The sequence below is a fragment of the Cetorhinus maximus genome, chromosome 6, assembly GCF_964194155.1.
Source record: "Cetorhinus maximus chromosome 6, sCetMax3.hap1.1, whole genome shotgun sequence".
Lineage (NCBI taxonomy): Eukaryota > Metazoa > Chordata > Chondrichthyes > Lamniformes > Cetorhinidae > Cetorhinus > Cetorhinus maximus.
Window position 1 is genome coordinate 60423888 of NC_135884.1, and position 18151 is coordinate 60442038.

The 18151-nt window shown below is 44.4% G+C and overlaps 1 protein-coding gene across 3 annotated transcripts in view; it reads left to right on the forward strand.

The window, feature by feature from the left end:
* LOC144681777 (metabotropic glutamate receptor 7-like) overlaps positions 1-18151 on the forward strand; it is a 697320-nt gene that overhangs the window by 443128 nt on the left and 236041 nt on the right. For all 3 annotated transcript variants that reach the window (XM_078543769.1, XM_078543768.1, XM_078543771.1), the window contains one exon: positions 5027-5166. In XM_078543769.1, coding sequence (XP_078399895.1) covers positions 5027-5166 — 140 coding nt within the window. The remainder of the gene's footprint in view (positions 1-5026; positions 5167-18151) is intronic.

The following is an 18151-nucleotide window of genomic DNA, read 5'->3' on the forward strand; positions in this document are numbered from 1 at the left end:
CATTGTTCAAGGCACAACAAACTCTGATGCGTGGCTTGGGATTGAGAGGGGGTGGGGGCTGGAGTTGGATATGAATGCTTCCTCTGTCCACTGCCAGATGGTTACCACATAGGGCTCAATTGCCATTCCAGTGAGTGGCTTCCACAGGACCAGGATGCAGCAAGTGTTTTAGACACTGCAACATGTTGGAATCCAGCTGGAGGAGCCAAGAGTTGCTATGAAATCTGGCCATGTAGACCATAAAACATAGGAGCAGAAATTAGGCCATCGGCCCATCGAGTCTGCTCCGCCATTCAATCATGGATGATAAGTTTCTCAACCCCATTCTCCCGCCTTCTCCCCGTAACCTTTGATCCCCTTACCAATCAAGAACCTATCTATCTCCGTCTTAAATACACTCAATGACCTGGCCTCCACAGCCTTCTGTGGCAATGAATTCCATAGATTCACCACTCTCTGGCTAAAGAAGTTTCTCCTCATCTCTGTTCTAAAAGGTCTTCCCTTTACTCTGAGGCTGTGCCCTCGGGTCCTAGTCTCTCCTACTAATGGAAACATCTTCCCCACGTCCACTCTATCCAGGCCTTTCAGTATTCTGTAAGTTTCAATCAGATCCCCCCTCAACCTTCTAAACTCCATCGAGTATAGACCCAGAGTCCTCAAATGTTCCTCATATGTTAAGCCTTTCATTCCTGGGATCGTTCTCGTGAACCTCCTCTGGACCCTCTCCAGGGCCAGCACATCCTTCCTGAGATACGGGGCCAAAAATTGCTCACAATATTCTAAATGTAGTCTGACCAGAGCCTTATAAAGCCTCAGCAGCACATCCCTGCTTTTATATTCTAGTCCTCTCGAAATAAATGTCAACATTGCATTTGCTTTCCTAACTACCGATTCAACCTGCAAGTTAACCTTAAGAGAATCCTGGACTAGGACTCCCCAAGTCCCTTTGCACTCCAGATTTCTGAATTCTCTCCCCATTTAGAAAATAGTCTATGCCTCTATTCTTCCTGCCAAAGTGCATGACCTCACACTTCCCCACGTTGTATTCCATCTGCCACTTCTTTGCCCATTCTCCTAACCTGTCCAAATCCTTCTGCAGCCTCCCCACCTCCTCAATACTACCTGCCCCTCCACCTATCTTTGTGTCATCTGCAAACTTAGCCAGGATGCCCTCAGTTCCTTCATCTAGATCATTAATGTATAAAGTGAAAAGTTGTGGTCCCAACACTGACCCCTGCGGAACTCCACTAGTCACCGGCCGCCATCCTGAGAAGGACCCCCTTATCCCCACTCTCTGCCTCCTGCCAGACAACCAATCTTCTATCCATGCTAGTACCTTGCCTCTAACACCATGGGCTCTTAACTTACTGAGCAGCCTCCTGTGCGGCACCTTGTCAAAGGCCTTCTGGAAGTCCAAGTAGATAACATCCATTGGCTCTCCTTTGTCTAACCTACTCGTTACCTCCTCAAAGAATTCTAACAGACTTGTCAGGCATGACCTCCCCTTGATGAAACCATGCTGACTTTGCCCTGTTTTATCATGCACTTCCAAGTATTCTGAAATTTCATCCTTAATAATGGACTCTAAAATCTTACCAACGACCGAGGTCAGGCTAATCGGCCTGTAATTTCCCGTCTTTTGCCTCACTCCCTTCTTAAACAGGGGGGTTACATTAGCGATTTTCCAGTCCTCTGGACCCTCCCTGACTCCAGTGATTCCTGAAAGATCACCACTAACGCCTCCACTATCTCTTCAGCTAGCTCCTTCAGAACTCTGGGGTGTAATCCATCTGGCCCAGGTGATTTATCCACCTTCAGACCTTTCAGTTTTCCTAGCACCTTCTGCTTGGTGATGGCCACCATACTCACCTCTGCCCCCCGACTCTCTTGAACTTTGGGGATGTTACTCATATCTTCCACCGTGTAGTAGGAGTGGGCGCCCTTGTGATGCCATTACTGAATTAAGCACCTGCCTTCAATGTGATGATGACCCTATGACCAGGATTTGGGGCAACTTCATAATGTAGCCAAAGCAGCAATGAGAAGTTTTGTTCCACACACTTCTGATTGCACAATTTCTATTGGAATTTCTACCTCATGATTTGCAGCCGTACAAACAAGGAATTTCCATTCCTGTTGGTTTATCGTATTTCCAGGATATCTTAAAGTGCTTCACATCCAACAAGTTGCTTTTAGCCTTTAGTTAATATAGGTATCCAAGCAAATGGATTTGCCTTTTGTTGCACAGAAAGCTCCTGTATGCAGCAAACTAAATTAATAACCACAAAACCTTTTTGTGGTGTTTTTGGGTGAAGGAAAAATATTGACCAAGACACTGGAAATGCTCTTGCTCTTTTTGAATAGTGTTGTGGGATATTTTATGTTTATCTGAATGGGCACAATGTGGCCCAAATTTGATATCACAACCAAACCGTGACTCCAATAATGCAGAATTCCCTCAATATTGCAATGAATTGTCAGCCAGCACCTCAGGGCACATGCTGAAATAATCCCTTGAATTCTTATATTGCTTCAATGACCTTCCCATCACAGCTAGCCTCATAGAGTAGCATTAATGAGCCAAAGTAGAATTACAGTCATTGAGAGTTTGCAAAGTCGCTTATCACTGGGATGCATTTTGTTTGTGACCAGTTATGTACAGGATAGATTGAATTGTCCTTCAACCCAATAATAAGGCCAGTTGACTCTAGATACGATGTTTAAATTCAAGCTGCAGGAGGAAACTGAAAATCTTTCTTGTGTTGATGTCTTTTCAGGCCAGAAATGATTGAATTCTTGTACCTTTGGTTCCATTCTAGTTAAAGAAAAGTCCACAGTACAAACACGGAATACCAAGATTCTTAGAACAATAAAGGGTCACCTCACTCAGGCGCTATGGCTTCTAATGAAATTAGAGTAGAGTGTCGTTTGCTGGAACTAAGGTTGAGGACAGCAGAAAATTTCTTGTTGCATGATTGTATTTTGTGAAGCTTTCACAACATGTTAAAGTCAAAGTTTTCAAAATCTGGGTGAACTCTGTCATTTAGAAAGCCAACATATTTTTCCACGTGTACCTTAAACATTATATTAAACATGCATTGGCTATAATTATTAAAATATATTCCCTGGTCTTTTATTTAATTGCTGTATGTGGGACCTTTATGCATCAATTGGCCATTGCATTTTCAACATTGCAACTTCGATGACAGTTCAGAAGTATTTCATTGTTTGCAAAGCATTTTGGGACATTCTCAGGTCACGAAAGGCACTATACACTGCAAGTTCTTTCTTGCTAAAAATTCTCCAAAGCTCACTAGTTTCAGAATCAGAGTCTGAATTGGAAAATCACAAATGCCACTCCATTATTTAAGAAGACAGTGAGGGAGAAACAAGGCAACTACAGACTAGTATGTTGAATGTCATTCATGGTGAAGCTAGAAGCTATCATCAGTGATGAAGTGCGCAATTGAACAAGTCTCAATTGATCAAAAAGAGTCCGTGTGCATTGTAATGGGTAGGGTTTGTCTGACTAATCTAGCTAAATTTTTTGAGGAGATCACTAATATGGTGAACAGGGCAGTGTCTATGGAGACTATCTATCTGGTCTTCCAAGTGGGATTTGATAAGGTTCTGCACAAAAAAATTATGAGCAAAAAGGAGAGCACATGGAATTGAAAGTGTCCTTGTGACATGGGTTGGAAACTGGTTGAGAACAGTAATGTAGGGATCTTTTTGCAGGAGCAAAAATATATACATACGTACATACATACATGCACATGTGTGTGTGTATATATAAACGTACATGGATAAATTAATAAAAGTGAAAACACAGGCACAAAAGGTAAACAAAGCAATGTTGGCCTTTATCTCAGAGAAGTTAGAATTCAAAAGTGAGGAATCCATACTTAGGTTGTATAGAGTATTTGCTAGATCACATCTAGAATACTGTCTACAGTTTTGGTAGTGAGGCTTAAATCATTAAGTTACAGGGATAGTTTGCATAAACTTGGCTTATATTCCTTTGCACTTAGATTAATGAGGGTTAATTTCATCAAGGTATTTGAAATAGGGACTCAATAGGGTAGATACAGAGAAATCATTTCCTCTGGTGGGACAATTTAGAACAAGGGGATATAATCTTAAAATTAAAGTTAGACCATTTAGTGAAATCAGGAATTGTTTTGTTTCTAAACAAAAGTTGGTGGAAATCATTGGCTGCACTGTTTACTTAGATTACAACAGTGACTACCATAAAAAAAAATATTTTATTGGCTTAAGCACTTTAACGCACATGAAGGATGTTAAAGGATTTGTGTAAATGCAAGTTTCTTATTTTCTTCATGTAAAATATTGGTCCGTACCTCAGAAGACAGTCCAAGGCTATGTTTATTGCTGTCTTAAATCCGTTAATTGATTTAATAAGAGTATAACACAAACAAGTGGGCCAAAATTGTAAGCTTAAATAATAAGATGCCAAATAAATTTGAATTATTTTGCACCAGTATCTGTGGTCACAAAGAGAGTTAACAGTGGACAGAGACACAATATATTTCAGAGCTTGTCCTCGTCTATATGGATGAGGGAAGTGCCAAATTGAACAAAAGCAAACCCTTTCTTATCATTTTCTCAGCTTCAACCTTGTACAGTGATCCAATGTTTACTAAGAGGAGTATCTTGTGACAGGAAGCTCTTTCAGGATCCAAGCCAAGATTTCTCAGCTGAGGCCATCATCTCAAGACAGTATCTCTCAAAGGCAGATGGAAAATTACTGGGGCAAAAACAAAATATTTTGTGGCTTCATTCACTGGTCTGCTTCTCCCTAAAGACCTCCTGTGGTTTAGTTCTAATGCTCTGTGCCATGTTCCAATCTTCCACTAAACTGAAAAAAAGATGCTCTTTAATGTAGCTTATTGTAGACTTTGCTAATTAATCATGTGGAATGATGAAATGTATTTTTAAGTGACCATAGGTTTCTCTGTGACTTGTTCTATCAATTACATTGGCTCTTGTTTCCCACTCTCCTTAGGTAGTGCTGGAACCCCTGTAATGTTTGATGATAAAGGTGATGCTCCAGGCCGTTATGATATCTTCCAGTATCAGCTTGTTGGCAATAATACCTGGGACTACCGCAGAATTGGCCAATGGACAGACCAACTTCATCTCAATGTAAGTCACATCTTGTTGAGCTATTAACATCTTATAGGCCATCTAAGCAGAAGCAGCATGGGGTCAAGTCAACAATATGATGCTTCTTTGAAGGGGACATGCATGAGAGAGAGGGCCAGAAATGGTAATTTTCTGGTCCATGCTGGCATCAAACATTATCCATTCACCCCATGCGGGCAACGCTAGATTTATCCCTTGCATCGCAGGGAAATATTTTTTGGACTGCTGGTTGCTTAAGTGCTTTGTTACATCCCTCGAACCAATTGCAGGCATTGAACAAACTACCAGAATAGTTAAGACCATTTCCAATAGCAACACAAATTTTGTGACAACATGTGCAATGGCTGTCCACACAGTGATATCTGATTTCAATGCTCTGCCATGACCCATATACATTGCTCCATTAATAGGCTTATAACTGCTAGGTGAAAGTAACTGAAAGATTAATATTTGGAGAGCACTCTGGGGTTTGTTCATTTTTACACACATTACATAGCTCTCTACTTCAGCTAGATTTCCTGATTATCAGTGCATGGTTTGATTGGTTCTCAAAGGACTGAGAACTGGTGCTTCCCATTTAAAGTATTTATTTAATCCGAATGGCAGAGAAAATATCTCAATATAAAATGAAGAAGCAGCAAGTGGTGTGACTGACCTCAGCAATTGTGCCTATTTCCCCTTAATGGTGCTGAATGTAAATGAAGAATGCAGAGTTGTTTTCGGCTGACGATCTTTGTTCTGTGCAAGTCATGTGAAATGATAGTTACTGTTAAGCTTTTAGTTTCCTATGTGTAAGTGGCCATTTTAAGCGGCAACTGTTGGAAACGTTGCTTCATAATAACACATAGGCCCAAACCTTCCAGTCAGCGTCGGAACTGCTACATCCGATGTTGATCAGAAAGCGGCGCGTTTACCTGGATATGTTTGAAAGACCCCGACTTCCGATGCAGCAGCCAGAAGAACTCTGTCAGTGCAGGAATCAACGCAGAGAGCAGTGAAGAGGATCAGCGCAGAAAACAAACCCTCTGTTTATGGCACTAGCTGCCATAAGGTAAGTTCAAATGTCCAGTGTGAATGTTAGTCAATGGGTGGGTAGGTTGGTGAGGTAAGTCAGTAGGGTCGGTGAGGTAAGTGAATAGGGTGGCAGGCAGGAGGGGGGGGGTTAAGGTGGCATGTGGATGAGGTGATAGGTAGATGGGGTAGCAGGTGATTAGGGTGGTAGGTGGGTGAGGTGGGAGGTGTAGTATAATAGGTTAATAGTTATGGTAATGAGTTAGTGATGTGTATCATGGTGTAATGGTGACATCAGCAGTCATGCACCAGAGACGCTAAAGAGCAGATGGAACAGCCTGCACTTGACAGACATATCTACTCTGAAGCCTATCTTGTATATAGTGTTAGTAAAGCAGTTTGAAGTAACCTACCTGAGTCAGACCAGAGTTACTCAAGATAGGTCACGTGAAAAACATACAAAACAGCAGGTGGATAAGGTGATAGGATGGAAGTTGGGTGAGTGGGAGGTCAGGTCGGAGGTTGGTCAGGTCGGAGGTTAGTCAGGTCAGGTTGGGGGGTAGTCAAGTCAGGCCAGGTCTGAACTGGCTGGGTGGGATAGTTCTCAGGGGTTGGGAAGTCGGGGTGGTCAGTTGGGGTAGTTGGGGGGGCAGCTGGGTGATCATTGTGAGTGACTGAGGGGGCAGTTGTATAGTTACTCAGGGCTTACACAAGGATTTTTTAATCTATCATTTCCTGGGTAACTACCCAGATAATTAAGTTAGAACTGTCCGAAGTCTCCGGCTACTTTTCAGAGGGTCCTGGGGAGCAGGGGAACGACCCATTGGAAGTTCAGACTTCATGGGCAATTCCCACGGAGTCAGTGTGCTGGGACTTCCACGGGATCCCGGCATGCATCTTGGGTTGTACGTTTGTTCTCCGACGATCGAGATACTGGAATATCTGGGACATAGACAAAGGTTAAAGTCCAGTGACGAGGTGTATTGGTACAACATTTACTAAAAGGACTCCTATGGCTCTAAACATGGTCTGCTAATTGGGGTTAATGGTACTGCAAATATGGAGGAGACAAGCTGCTTCCCTGAAGCAAGGAATAGGCCATGCAAACTAGGCAATGAATTGGCTCATTCACCGGTAGTGTGCTTAAACAGATGCTTTTTTGATTTGTTCATGGGATGTGGGCATCGTTGGCTAGGCCAGCATTTATTGTCCATCCCTAATTTCCCTTGAGAAGGTGATGTTGAGCTGCCTTCTTGAACCACTGAAGTCCATGTGGTGTAGGTAGGGAGTTCCAAGATTTTGACCCAGCGACAGTGAAGGACTGATGATGTATTACCAAGTCATGATGGTGAGTGGCTTTGGAGGGGGGGGAATCTTCCAGGTGGTGGTGTTCCCATGTGTCTGCTGCCCTTGTCCTTCTAGATGGTAGAGGTCGTGGGTTTGGAAGGTGCTGTCTAAGGAGCTGTGGTGAGTTCCTGCAATGCATCTTGTGTATGGTGTACACTGCTGGCACTGTGCGTTGGTGGTGGAGGGAGTGAATGTTTTGTGGATGGGGAGCCAATCAAGTGGGCTGCTTTGTCCTGCATGATGTGGAGCTTCTTGACTATTGTGGGAGTTGCACTCATCCAGGCAAGTGGAGTGTATTCCATCACATTCCTGACTTGTGCCTTGTAGATGGTGGACAGGCTTGGGGAGTCAGGAGGTGAGTTACTTGCCACAGGATTCCTAGCCTCTGACCTGCTCTTGTAGCCACAGTATTTTATATGGCTAGTCCAGTTCATTTTCTGGCCAATGGTAAATCTCCAGGATGTTAATAGTGGATGATGGCAATGCAATTGAATGTCAAGATTAGATTCTCTCTTGGAGATGGTCATTGCCTGGCACCTGGATGCAGGCTTAGAAATAATACAATCTAAAGTAGTCAGTGCATCACGCTGCTGGATTAGAAACAAACTCGTATTTTGAAACGTTTTCATGGAAAACCCCAAGCCGTCTAATTACATTTCAGGTCAGAACAGGCCTGAATTCCACACCAATGTCAATCTACATCAGGCTTGTCTATAAAACCAGTCGGCATATGTGTGTGAGTTTTCATGACAATTAGTATATTTCAATGTGACTTGTAATAATCTTACTTAATTCTCCAGCTCATACAGAAAAAAAATGTAAGTTGCCCTTAAGGCCTGTATATAATTGCCAGCAATGTACTGGAAAATAAAAGGAGTTGTCAGAGGAATGGCAGGCCATTATAATCTGGGAATGCTCAGCACTTCACAGCAGTAAAATTTCCAGCTGAATTCTGACATTTGTTAAGATGGTTTTTCATTTTTGACCCTTATAATTAAGCAGTTAAATCTGTACTGATGTCAATAGCTTTGAGCTGCAATGCTATCCTGTTATGATGGAATGGACACGTCTCATGTGACTAAGTTTAAATCATAGGGTTAGAACGTAATCAAAGGTTTACCCTATGCCTATTCCATCTTATAACTAACCTAGACATTCTCAACACTGGATGAAAAGGCAATATATTTCAGCACTAGCACCAACCCTCGCCACACCAAAAAAAATGCATTCAGTCAGCATACTTCAGCTAGCCACATGTCCAGAAGTGCCCATCATTAAAATAAACAAGTGCACTCATATTATTACATAATTGCAAGTGTCCACTCAACTGAATAGAGCTCACTCTGTAACTAGATTAATGCACTTCTGGACAGTGAAAATTGTTGTCCCATGGAGGAGTTTTATTTCTTGCCTTTGAAACTTATTACACTACTGGCCCAGCATGTGGTAATATTGCAGAACAGTGACTGTGCAGCACCAGAACATACCAGAGTACAGGCCTGATCCCCTGTTATATTTTAGCTCTTCCATAATAGCAGCATCGATGTGGGAAGTGAGTTATCTGTGGGTTGCTCTATCAGGTGGTACTGGCATAGACTGGAGCTCAGATCACCCACTCCTAACCACAGGTGATGTATATCTAAAGGAAGACAGAGAAGCTATAAGTGCAGGGAGGGGGTGTGGTTTGGAGGATGGGGTGGAGGTGGAAGGATGGTGGTGTACTTGAGAGCTAAACAGCCCAGAAAATGACTCAGATATGTTAGGATGTTAGTTCAAGGTGCTGATAAACTGCTCCGTTATACCTCTGAAAGCTCTGCAAATTTCAAGTGCATAGTGAAGCCATGTAGACATTTTGGCTTTACAAATAAAAGCATAGAGCGCAGAAACAAGGAGGTTGTGCTAAACCTTTTGTAAAACACCAGTTCGGCCAGAGCTGGAGTATTGTGTTTAATTCTGGCCACCTCACATTTAGAAGGATATCGAGTCTTTAGGATGCAGAGGGGATTTACTAGAATGGTGCCACTGGTGAGGGACTTCGATTATGTGGAGAGTCCAGAGAAGCTGGGATTGCTCCCCTTGGCGAGGAGAAGGTTAAGGAGAAATTTTATGAAGGTACTGAAAATTATAAGGTGCTTTGATAGAGTTAATATAGAGAAACTGTTTCCACTGTGTTATGATATGGCAGGCGGTATATGCCAGGCTGACCAAATCCACAAGGAAAACTTGGCCGCGCTTTCGCAATGATTTTGCAATTGGTATTTATTGTGAGAAGGCTTGTGCACTGAAGTCAGAAGTAATGAGTCCACTACCTCCTTTAGAGATTTTCAAGATGAAATTAAAATATTTATTTACAAAAGAAGAGCAAATTTGAACACACGCACGGGGCAGAATTTTCCGCTCATCGGGCAGGCGCACGCCAGGCCCGAACGAACGTAAAATGATGCGCGATATTTCTGTTGATGGGTGCCTGGGAAGAGTCGGAGCCACACCCGCCATTAATTAAGAGGCCAGTTAAGGCCCTTAACAACCTAACTGACAGCGATTTAACGTTGCACATGTGATATTCGCTCGTCGCACGTGCAGGCAGCAGCCCACAATTTGCAAAACCTCATTCACAGGCAGGATTTCCCTTGTGGATAAAAATAGTCAGCAGCATTGCCAGTGTGAGTAGTGAGGCATTTGGGAGATAGTTTGCTGCTGGTTGCTTCTCGATGCATGCAGCTTCACCTCTGTTCGGGACTTCATTCTTAGCATTTCTAGGCTTCATTTCAGGACTCATTGGCATCTCCAAGGCTCCCAGAGGATTCAGACCATGTAGACCCTTCCAGGTATCAGACAGCCTTCTGTAACCCTGGTAATGGGGATTGTAGCCTCTGCTGGAGGCACCTCCTCTGAGGGGGAAAAGAGGGGCAGAAGGGAGAGGAGGCCAGGTGTCCCAATGCAGTTTCCAGAGGAGGGACCTGTGATAGGAGAGGCACAGGCACAAGGGGCGCAGGGCCAGCAGGAAGTCCAAGGTGGAAGGGGCCGCAGGAGACGCCACTATTCTGCTGCCAGGGTTTACAGGCGGCGATGCAGCTACCTCAATATGTCCGAGGTGCAATGCCGAAGGAGGCTATGCCTCTCGAGGGAGACAATGGCCTCTATTTGTCAGATGATCGGGCCTGAGACCAGCTCCAACTGTGTGGATGGACACCCCATGCCAATGGCTCTGAAGGTCGCAGTGGCCTTCAATTTCTATGCCATCGGCTCTTTACAGGGGTCAATGGGCATCTGTGTGGAGTCTCCCAATCAGCTGTCCACAGTTGCATCAAGCTGGTGACAGAAGCTCTGTTCAGGCGCGTATTGACTTCCCTTAATTTCCGTATGGACAAGGCCAGCCAGGCTGAGCGAGCCAGAGGTTTTGCAGCGATTGCTGGGTTCCCCCAAGTCCAGGTTGCCATCATTTGCACATATGTGGCTATCAAGGCGCCAGCGGGTCAGCCAGGTATCTTCGCTAACAGGAAGGCATTCCACTACCACAAACGTGCAGATAGTGTGTGACCATGAGATGCTGATTCTGCAAGTCTGTGCAAGGTACCCTGGCAGCTCCCATGGCGCCTACATTCTGAGACACTCCCAGGTGCCGAGGCTCTTCAGTGCTCCAGCCCGACTGGATGGATGGCTGCTGGGTGATGAAGGCTATGCCTTGAAATGGTGGATCATGACGCCTCTCTGCCATCCAAAAACAGAGGCAGAGTAGCGTTACAAAGGAGCCATGCCTCCACAAGGGCGGTGGTAGAGAGGATCATAGGTCTTCTCAAGATGCGCTTCCAATGCCTGGACCATTTAGGGGGAGCACTACACTACCCCTCAGAGCGGGTGTCACTGATAGTGGTTGCATGCTGTGCACTCCACAATCTGGCACTGGCAAGGGGGGACCCACTGGAGGAAGAGGATCTTGACGCAGCTCCACAGGCCACTTGATAAATCCAGTAGTGAGTCAGAAGAGAAGCCCAGTGAGGAGAACGCTGAGGGCATGGTGCCAGACCCTGGTAGTTTCCAGGGAGGCAGGGACACCAGGGATGCCTTGATCCAACAGTCCTTCAGCTAGGCTGCCAAATAAGAGCTACCACCTCATGCCAGGGCTACCGCCTCCATCCTGGATCACAGAAATGACCCTTTCTTTTGCCTCCAAGATACACTCAGTGCCTGTGCAATGAAGTTTTGAGCCAACATCTAGGTCCAGCATTACATACTGGCGTACCCTACACCTACAAGACAAATGATGCATACTCAGGCCAATAACACAAAAGCAACTGTAATATAATGTTGGCACTTTCAGATTATGAACAGAGCAATATCAGGTGTTCATGGTCACACCATTAAAAAAAAAGGAGAACAAAAGATCATCCTTGACCGGTCCCTCTTGTGCTTAAGGTGCTTTAAACTTACATTTACGGGTGCAACATCTAGATCCTTCCCCCTCGCTGGCACCAGCATTGGAGACAGCCTGCTGACTCTGCTGTCTTATTGATCTTGATGACCTTGGTGGTGGCCCTCTGGCCAGTGGAGCCTGTGCTGACCCTGGCTGGGAGGGAGTGGCCAGTGCCACGGTTGGCATCTCCCCAGTCGCCATAGCCTCACCAGGTGCCACGGTCAGTGGCAGAGGGGTGGAGGAGCTGCTGCTGTCATCCAGAGCGCCCTGAGAGAAGCCCGCAGAGACGACAGGCAGCTCGTGCGCCAATGTGAGGTCACTGTGGACCTCCCTGCTCACCATTGATGTATGGGCACCTAGCTGGGATACAGGGTGCCTCATCCAACTCACACACAGACACTGACCACTAGAGGTCAGTGCCTGTGTGAGGGCTTGCAGATCTGGCGCAACCCCCGGAACCCCTCATTCTGTGCCTCTCGCCATGGAGGAGGCATTGCGCTTGGCCATGAGGGTCAACGCAGTGCTTATGCTCCTCAGGGACTCCTCCACAACAGAGACCCTGGCATGTGTACCCTCATGGATTGCCTACAGATCCTCCCGCACATTCAGCATCTGCTGCCTAATGGACAACTCCAGCGGCTCATCATCAGCCTTCGACTGAGCATCGTCCTGGTCTGCAGCAGTCCTCCGACTGCCAGCGCCCTGGGCATTCTCTGCCTCCACCTGCACCTCAAGTGAGTGTGGTGCCCTCACCAATGTGCACCGAGATACTCGTTGCTGAACTAATGCCCACCAAGATGCTGGTATCTGTGCTGGTGCCTGGTTCAGAGAGTGGGTGTGATGCAGGTGCTTCTGGAGCATGGTTGGCCCTCTGGTGTCAGGGGTAGTTCCTGGACGTCCTGGGTTTGGCTGCTTGGTGGCGGATCTAAGGGAGAAGAAGGACATGTCATTAGTTAAAGTCAATGGTGAGGCAGTGGAGATCTACACTATGGTGCATCGTCTTTCAATGATCAATGAGGAATTCAGTCTGGAGGGTCCCATCAATAATGACACTACACAAGATTGTTTGCAGCATGCAAAACTCTCAACTTGGTGCACTGCATTCTTACCTTTGTCTGACACCCCAGCCTCTCCGCAGCCGGTTGACCAAGGTGTGTGGCGCCTCTCGAGCTTCAAGGCCTCCTGCTCGTATTTGGAGAGGATGAGGAGTTGTGGGGGTCCTCTGCCAGTATGTGGCCTCTCAGTATTGTTATGGGATGTCTTCTCCTGAAAGGACAGAGGAGCATTGACTTTTTGACACTCTACCTGCAGTGCCACTGCTGCCTGGCCAACCCCAGCTGAGGAGCACCTTGCAGGACACATCCTCATGGCCTTTGAGCCGCAAGGCACTCAGTCCAAGCAGCCAGGGCTCACCCCCTTGGCCAGCTCTGGCATCATTGACAGTTGACACTCAGACTCTAAAACCCTTGAACTCAACACACTGACCCATACCAACTCAGTTCTCACCCTTCCTGAGTGCAGCAGGTCATTAAACCTCTTTCAGCACTGCACCCAGGTATGCCGTGCCATGCCGTGGCTGCTCAACCAGCTGCTACCTCCTCCCATGCCCTCTTTGTGAGGTGTGGTGGCCCCTTCCTCCCATCTCTGGGGGCAAGGGTGTCCCTCCTGGCAGCCACCTCCTCCAGAGGATGGCGAGGCACTCATCCGAAAAACAGGGGCCAACTGCCTAGCTAACCTCACCTCCTGCCTGGCGTCTACATCTTCTTTTGCAGCCATGTCGTGGCAGCATCTCCGACACGGGCAGCCTCCCCGGGGCTGCCTGTGCCATTTTTGAACCAGCTGCTGACAGGCCCCTGCCCCTTCTCGAGCATTCTGCAGCCGGTGTTCACGCAGGGCGGGCCTTAATTGTCCTGCCAGCGTGAAATCGCGGTCGTGGCCCAATTGCAGGTGGTGGTCCATTTCGCAACCGCTCCCGCTCCTCCCCCTCGAGCCTGCTCCGCCATTCAATAAGATAACGGCTTGTGTTTTGAATTCCACATTCCCAGCTACCCCAATGACCTTTGTTTCCCTTGCCTAACAAGTATATATCTACCCCTGCCTTAAAAGAATTAAATGACCCCACCTCCATTGCCTTGTGAGGCAGAGAGTTCCAAAGTCGCACAAGCCTCTGAGAGAAAAAAAATTCTCCTCATCTCTGTCCTAAAAGGGAAACCCCTAATTTTAAAACGGTGCCCCCTAGTTCTGGACTCACCCACAAGAGGAAACATCCTTTCCACGTCCACCTTGTCAAGGCCGTTCAGGATCTTATATACTTCAATCAAGTCACCCCTCTTCTAAACTCCAGCGGAAACAGCCCAGCCTGTCCAACCTCTCCTCATAAGACAACCTGCTTATTCCAGGTATAAGTCTAATAAACCTCCATCTGAACCACCTCCAACGCATTTACATCCTTCCTTAAATTAGGAGACCAAAACTGCACACAGTATTCAAGATGCAGTCTCACTAATCCCCTCCATAACTGAATCATAACATCCTTACTTTTATGTTCAATTCCTCTCGTAATAAAGAATAACATTCCATTAGCTGCCTTAATTACTTGCTGTACCTGCATACTAACTTTTTGTGACTCATGTACTAGAACACCTAGATACTTCTACCCTTCGGCATCATGCAGCCATTCTCCGTTTAAGTATTGACCTACTTTTTTATCTTTCTTGCCAAAGTGAACAGCTTCACATTTTCCCACATTAAACTCCATTTGTTAGATCTTTGCCCATTCACTCAACCTATCTATACACATCTGCAACCTCATGTCCTCTTCACAACATACTTTCCTACCTATCTTTGTGTCATCTGCAAGTTTAGCTACCATGCCATCGCTTTTCTCATCTAAGTAAGTGATGTAAATTGTAAAATGTTGAGGCCTCACCACAGACCCCTATGGGACTCCACTTATCACATCCTGCTAATCCAAAAAAGATCAATTTATGCATACTCTCTGTTTCCTGCCAGCCAGCCAATCTTCTTTCCATATTAATAAGTTGCCCTCTATACCATGAGCATTTATTTTCTGTAATAATTTTTGATGTGGCATCTTATCAAATGCCTCCTGGAAATCCAAGTACACTATGTCCACTGGTTCCCCTTTATCCACAGTGCATGTTACTCCTTCAAAAACTCCAATAAATTGGTTAAACATAATTTCACTTTCTCAAAACCACGCTGACTCTTCCTGATTATCTTGAGCTTTTCTAAGTGCCCAGGTATAACCTCTTTAACTATTGATTCTAACAGCTTCCCCACGACAGATGTCAAACTAACTGGCCTATAGTTTCCTGTTTTTTGCCTTGCTCCCTTCTTGAGTAGAGGGGTTATATTTGCTACTTTCCAGCCTGATGGAACCTTTCCAGAATCTAGCAAATTTTGGAAAATTAACACCAATACAGCTACTACTTCATTACCACCTCTTTTAAAACCCTAGGGTGAAGTCCATCTGGACCCAGAGACTTGTCAGCCTGCAGCTCCAAGAGTTTGCTCAGCACTGTTTCCCTAGTGATTGCAATTTCACCAAGTTCCTCTCTCCCTTTCACCTCCTGATTTACAGCTATTACTGGAATGCTTTTTGTATCCTCTATAGCGAACACAGGAGCAAAATATTTGTTCATTTCTTCTTCCATTTCCTCATTATCAACTATTAACTCCCACTGTCACTCTCTAGAGGACCAACGTTCACTTACTCTTTTCCTGTTTAAATACCTGTAGAATCTCTTGCTATCCATTTTAACATTTCTAGCTAGCTTCCTCTCATACCCTAATATCTTTCTCCTGATTAACCTTTTAGTCATTCTCTGCTGTTCTTTATATTCTGACCAATCATCTGACCTGCCACTCATCTTTGTGCAGTTATATGCTTTTTCCTTAAGTTTGATATTTTCCTTCTTTAGTTAACCACAGATGGTGGGTCCTTGCCTTAGAATTTTTCTTTCTAGTAGGAACATACTTATTTTAAATATTCTGAAATATCCCCTTAACTGTCTGCCACTGTTTCTTCATTGATCTATCGTCTAGTCCCCTCCTGCGCTGTGTGGTTCTATGACCACAATCAATCATCAATCGTTGGCATTAACTAATCACTGAGATGACAGCATGGTTGCTGCAACTGGTTGAAATGTTCTGAGATAGAGACAGGGAAATTGACCATGCTTTTTATACCTGATTACTATCTGGTAACTTTGTTTAAATTGGTAATGCATGTCAGTTGAGGTCAGATTTAAGCTTAGCTGTGAGGCCCTCTGTGGTTTGACAGGCCCTCTGGTACACTCAAACCAAAACTCATGCATGAGCAATGGCATCTTAGAAAATAAGCATTAGAATGGCGAATAGTGCCTTTGGAACCACAGCCCAACCAGGAATTAACTTCCTCAGGAGTGTAGGACAGGGGCAAAATGTTAGCTGATGGGAAAAGTAATTTCACTTTGGACAGCTTCATAATGTGATGGTGCATAGCTTGAGTAGGTACACTTTGTAACACACTTGCTTATTCTGTGTTTTACATGTAACCCATAAAGGTTGTGAACTTAACGCAAAGAGAACGTTGTTTGTCAATATTTGAAAAAGAAATACAGGCAGAAAATTCTTGTAATGCTCACTAGGTCAGTCAGGGTCTGTGGTGAGAGAAGCAGAAAGTTAAAGTGGTGAACGTGGATTATTTGTCAAAGCCAAAAGAAGCGTTACTAATATACAGCATTTAAAAAAGAACAGAACAAAGGGGAGGAAAAGCACACACGCACGCATAGAACCTGTTGCATTTGTAAATAGGCAAGCAAATTAAGCCTTTTCAACCAATCTGAATGAAGAATTCTCACTGAGACATGCAGAGTCTAAACCGGGAAGTAAAAAATAGGATGTATAGGTTAGATTTAAATGACGTAGAGAACACAAAATAAAGATTTGGAAATACAGATGGGATAAAGAGAGAGGAAACTGAAAATATCTAAGGAAAATGTTAATTTTAGTTACTTAAAAATATGCAACATTCATTTTCTTTTGAGGGAATGCAACTTCACACTTGTAAACTAATTTTTCAGGGCCAGAGAGGTTGTTCATAAGTAAGTGTCGCTTATTATGCTATTAAAAGCTGAATTACTCCTAAATGTGTTGATTAGAACACCCCACAATCTTTTATACTGGAGGGAATGCAAATTAAGTTTATGCAACTGTCGTCATAATTTAACTCTTTAAGTTGTCATAATTTACATGACAACTGATTCAAATACAAGTTAGATAAAAATGTTATCTCTAAACAAGAACAGCCACACAGATCAGAGAATGGTTTGGGGAGGTCATTATGAAATAGCTGTCACATGAGAGGACTGGGGTGGGAACAGAGCCTCAACGTATGATACAAGTACCTAACCTTCTAAGAGACTCAAATGGCCCAAAAAGTAGAGTATTACTGGAGCATGGCAATAGGGCAAATTTGTGAGTATCACAGATAATTTATCCAGGAGAGCTGTGCCTCTGACAAGTATGACATGTTTGTTGAATTTCTAAGCAAAGTTTGCTATTGAATGCTAAGCATTTTCTTTTTTTTTAAAGGTATATCATTTTTATCATAAGTATATCATAATTTTTAAAACATTTTATTATAATTTGAAGGATTGGTTTTATTACAATGAAGCATTCAACATTTCTTTTTTAGTGAGGTAGTTGAATTGTAGAGTTATGCTCTGGTCATGGAGCAAGCCACAGCCTGGTATCCTTCATTGAATCTGCATCATCATCTTGAAGGGACCAATTGGCCCTGTAACTCCAAACTTACCAGAGTCTACTGTGGCACAGAATGTTCATATACACATAGATAGCCACATGTTGTAGGCAGTGATCTTAAGCCACAACAATGGCTTGAATTTCCACAATGTGGAAATAAAATTGGCTGAGCATTGTTTTGAGCAGAGAGAAAATGTGAAAACTGAACAAGAGTGGGGAAGGAAACAGGAAGTGGAGGAGGGGAGCAAAAACAACAGAGAAGGGGCAGAACCTAGTTTGAAAACAGGGAATGACAAAGTGGAGCAAAAAATTGAGGGTGTGATTTGTTCAGTGTGTTTAAAATGTTAAAAGCTTTCAATAGAGTAGATAGAGAAACTACTTCCTGTGATTAGGATTGCAAATAAATGTATTCCTGGAGGTTTCGTCACATGACTTGGCCCTACA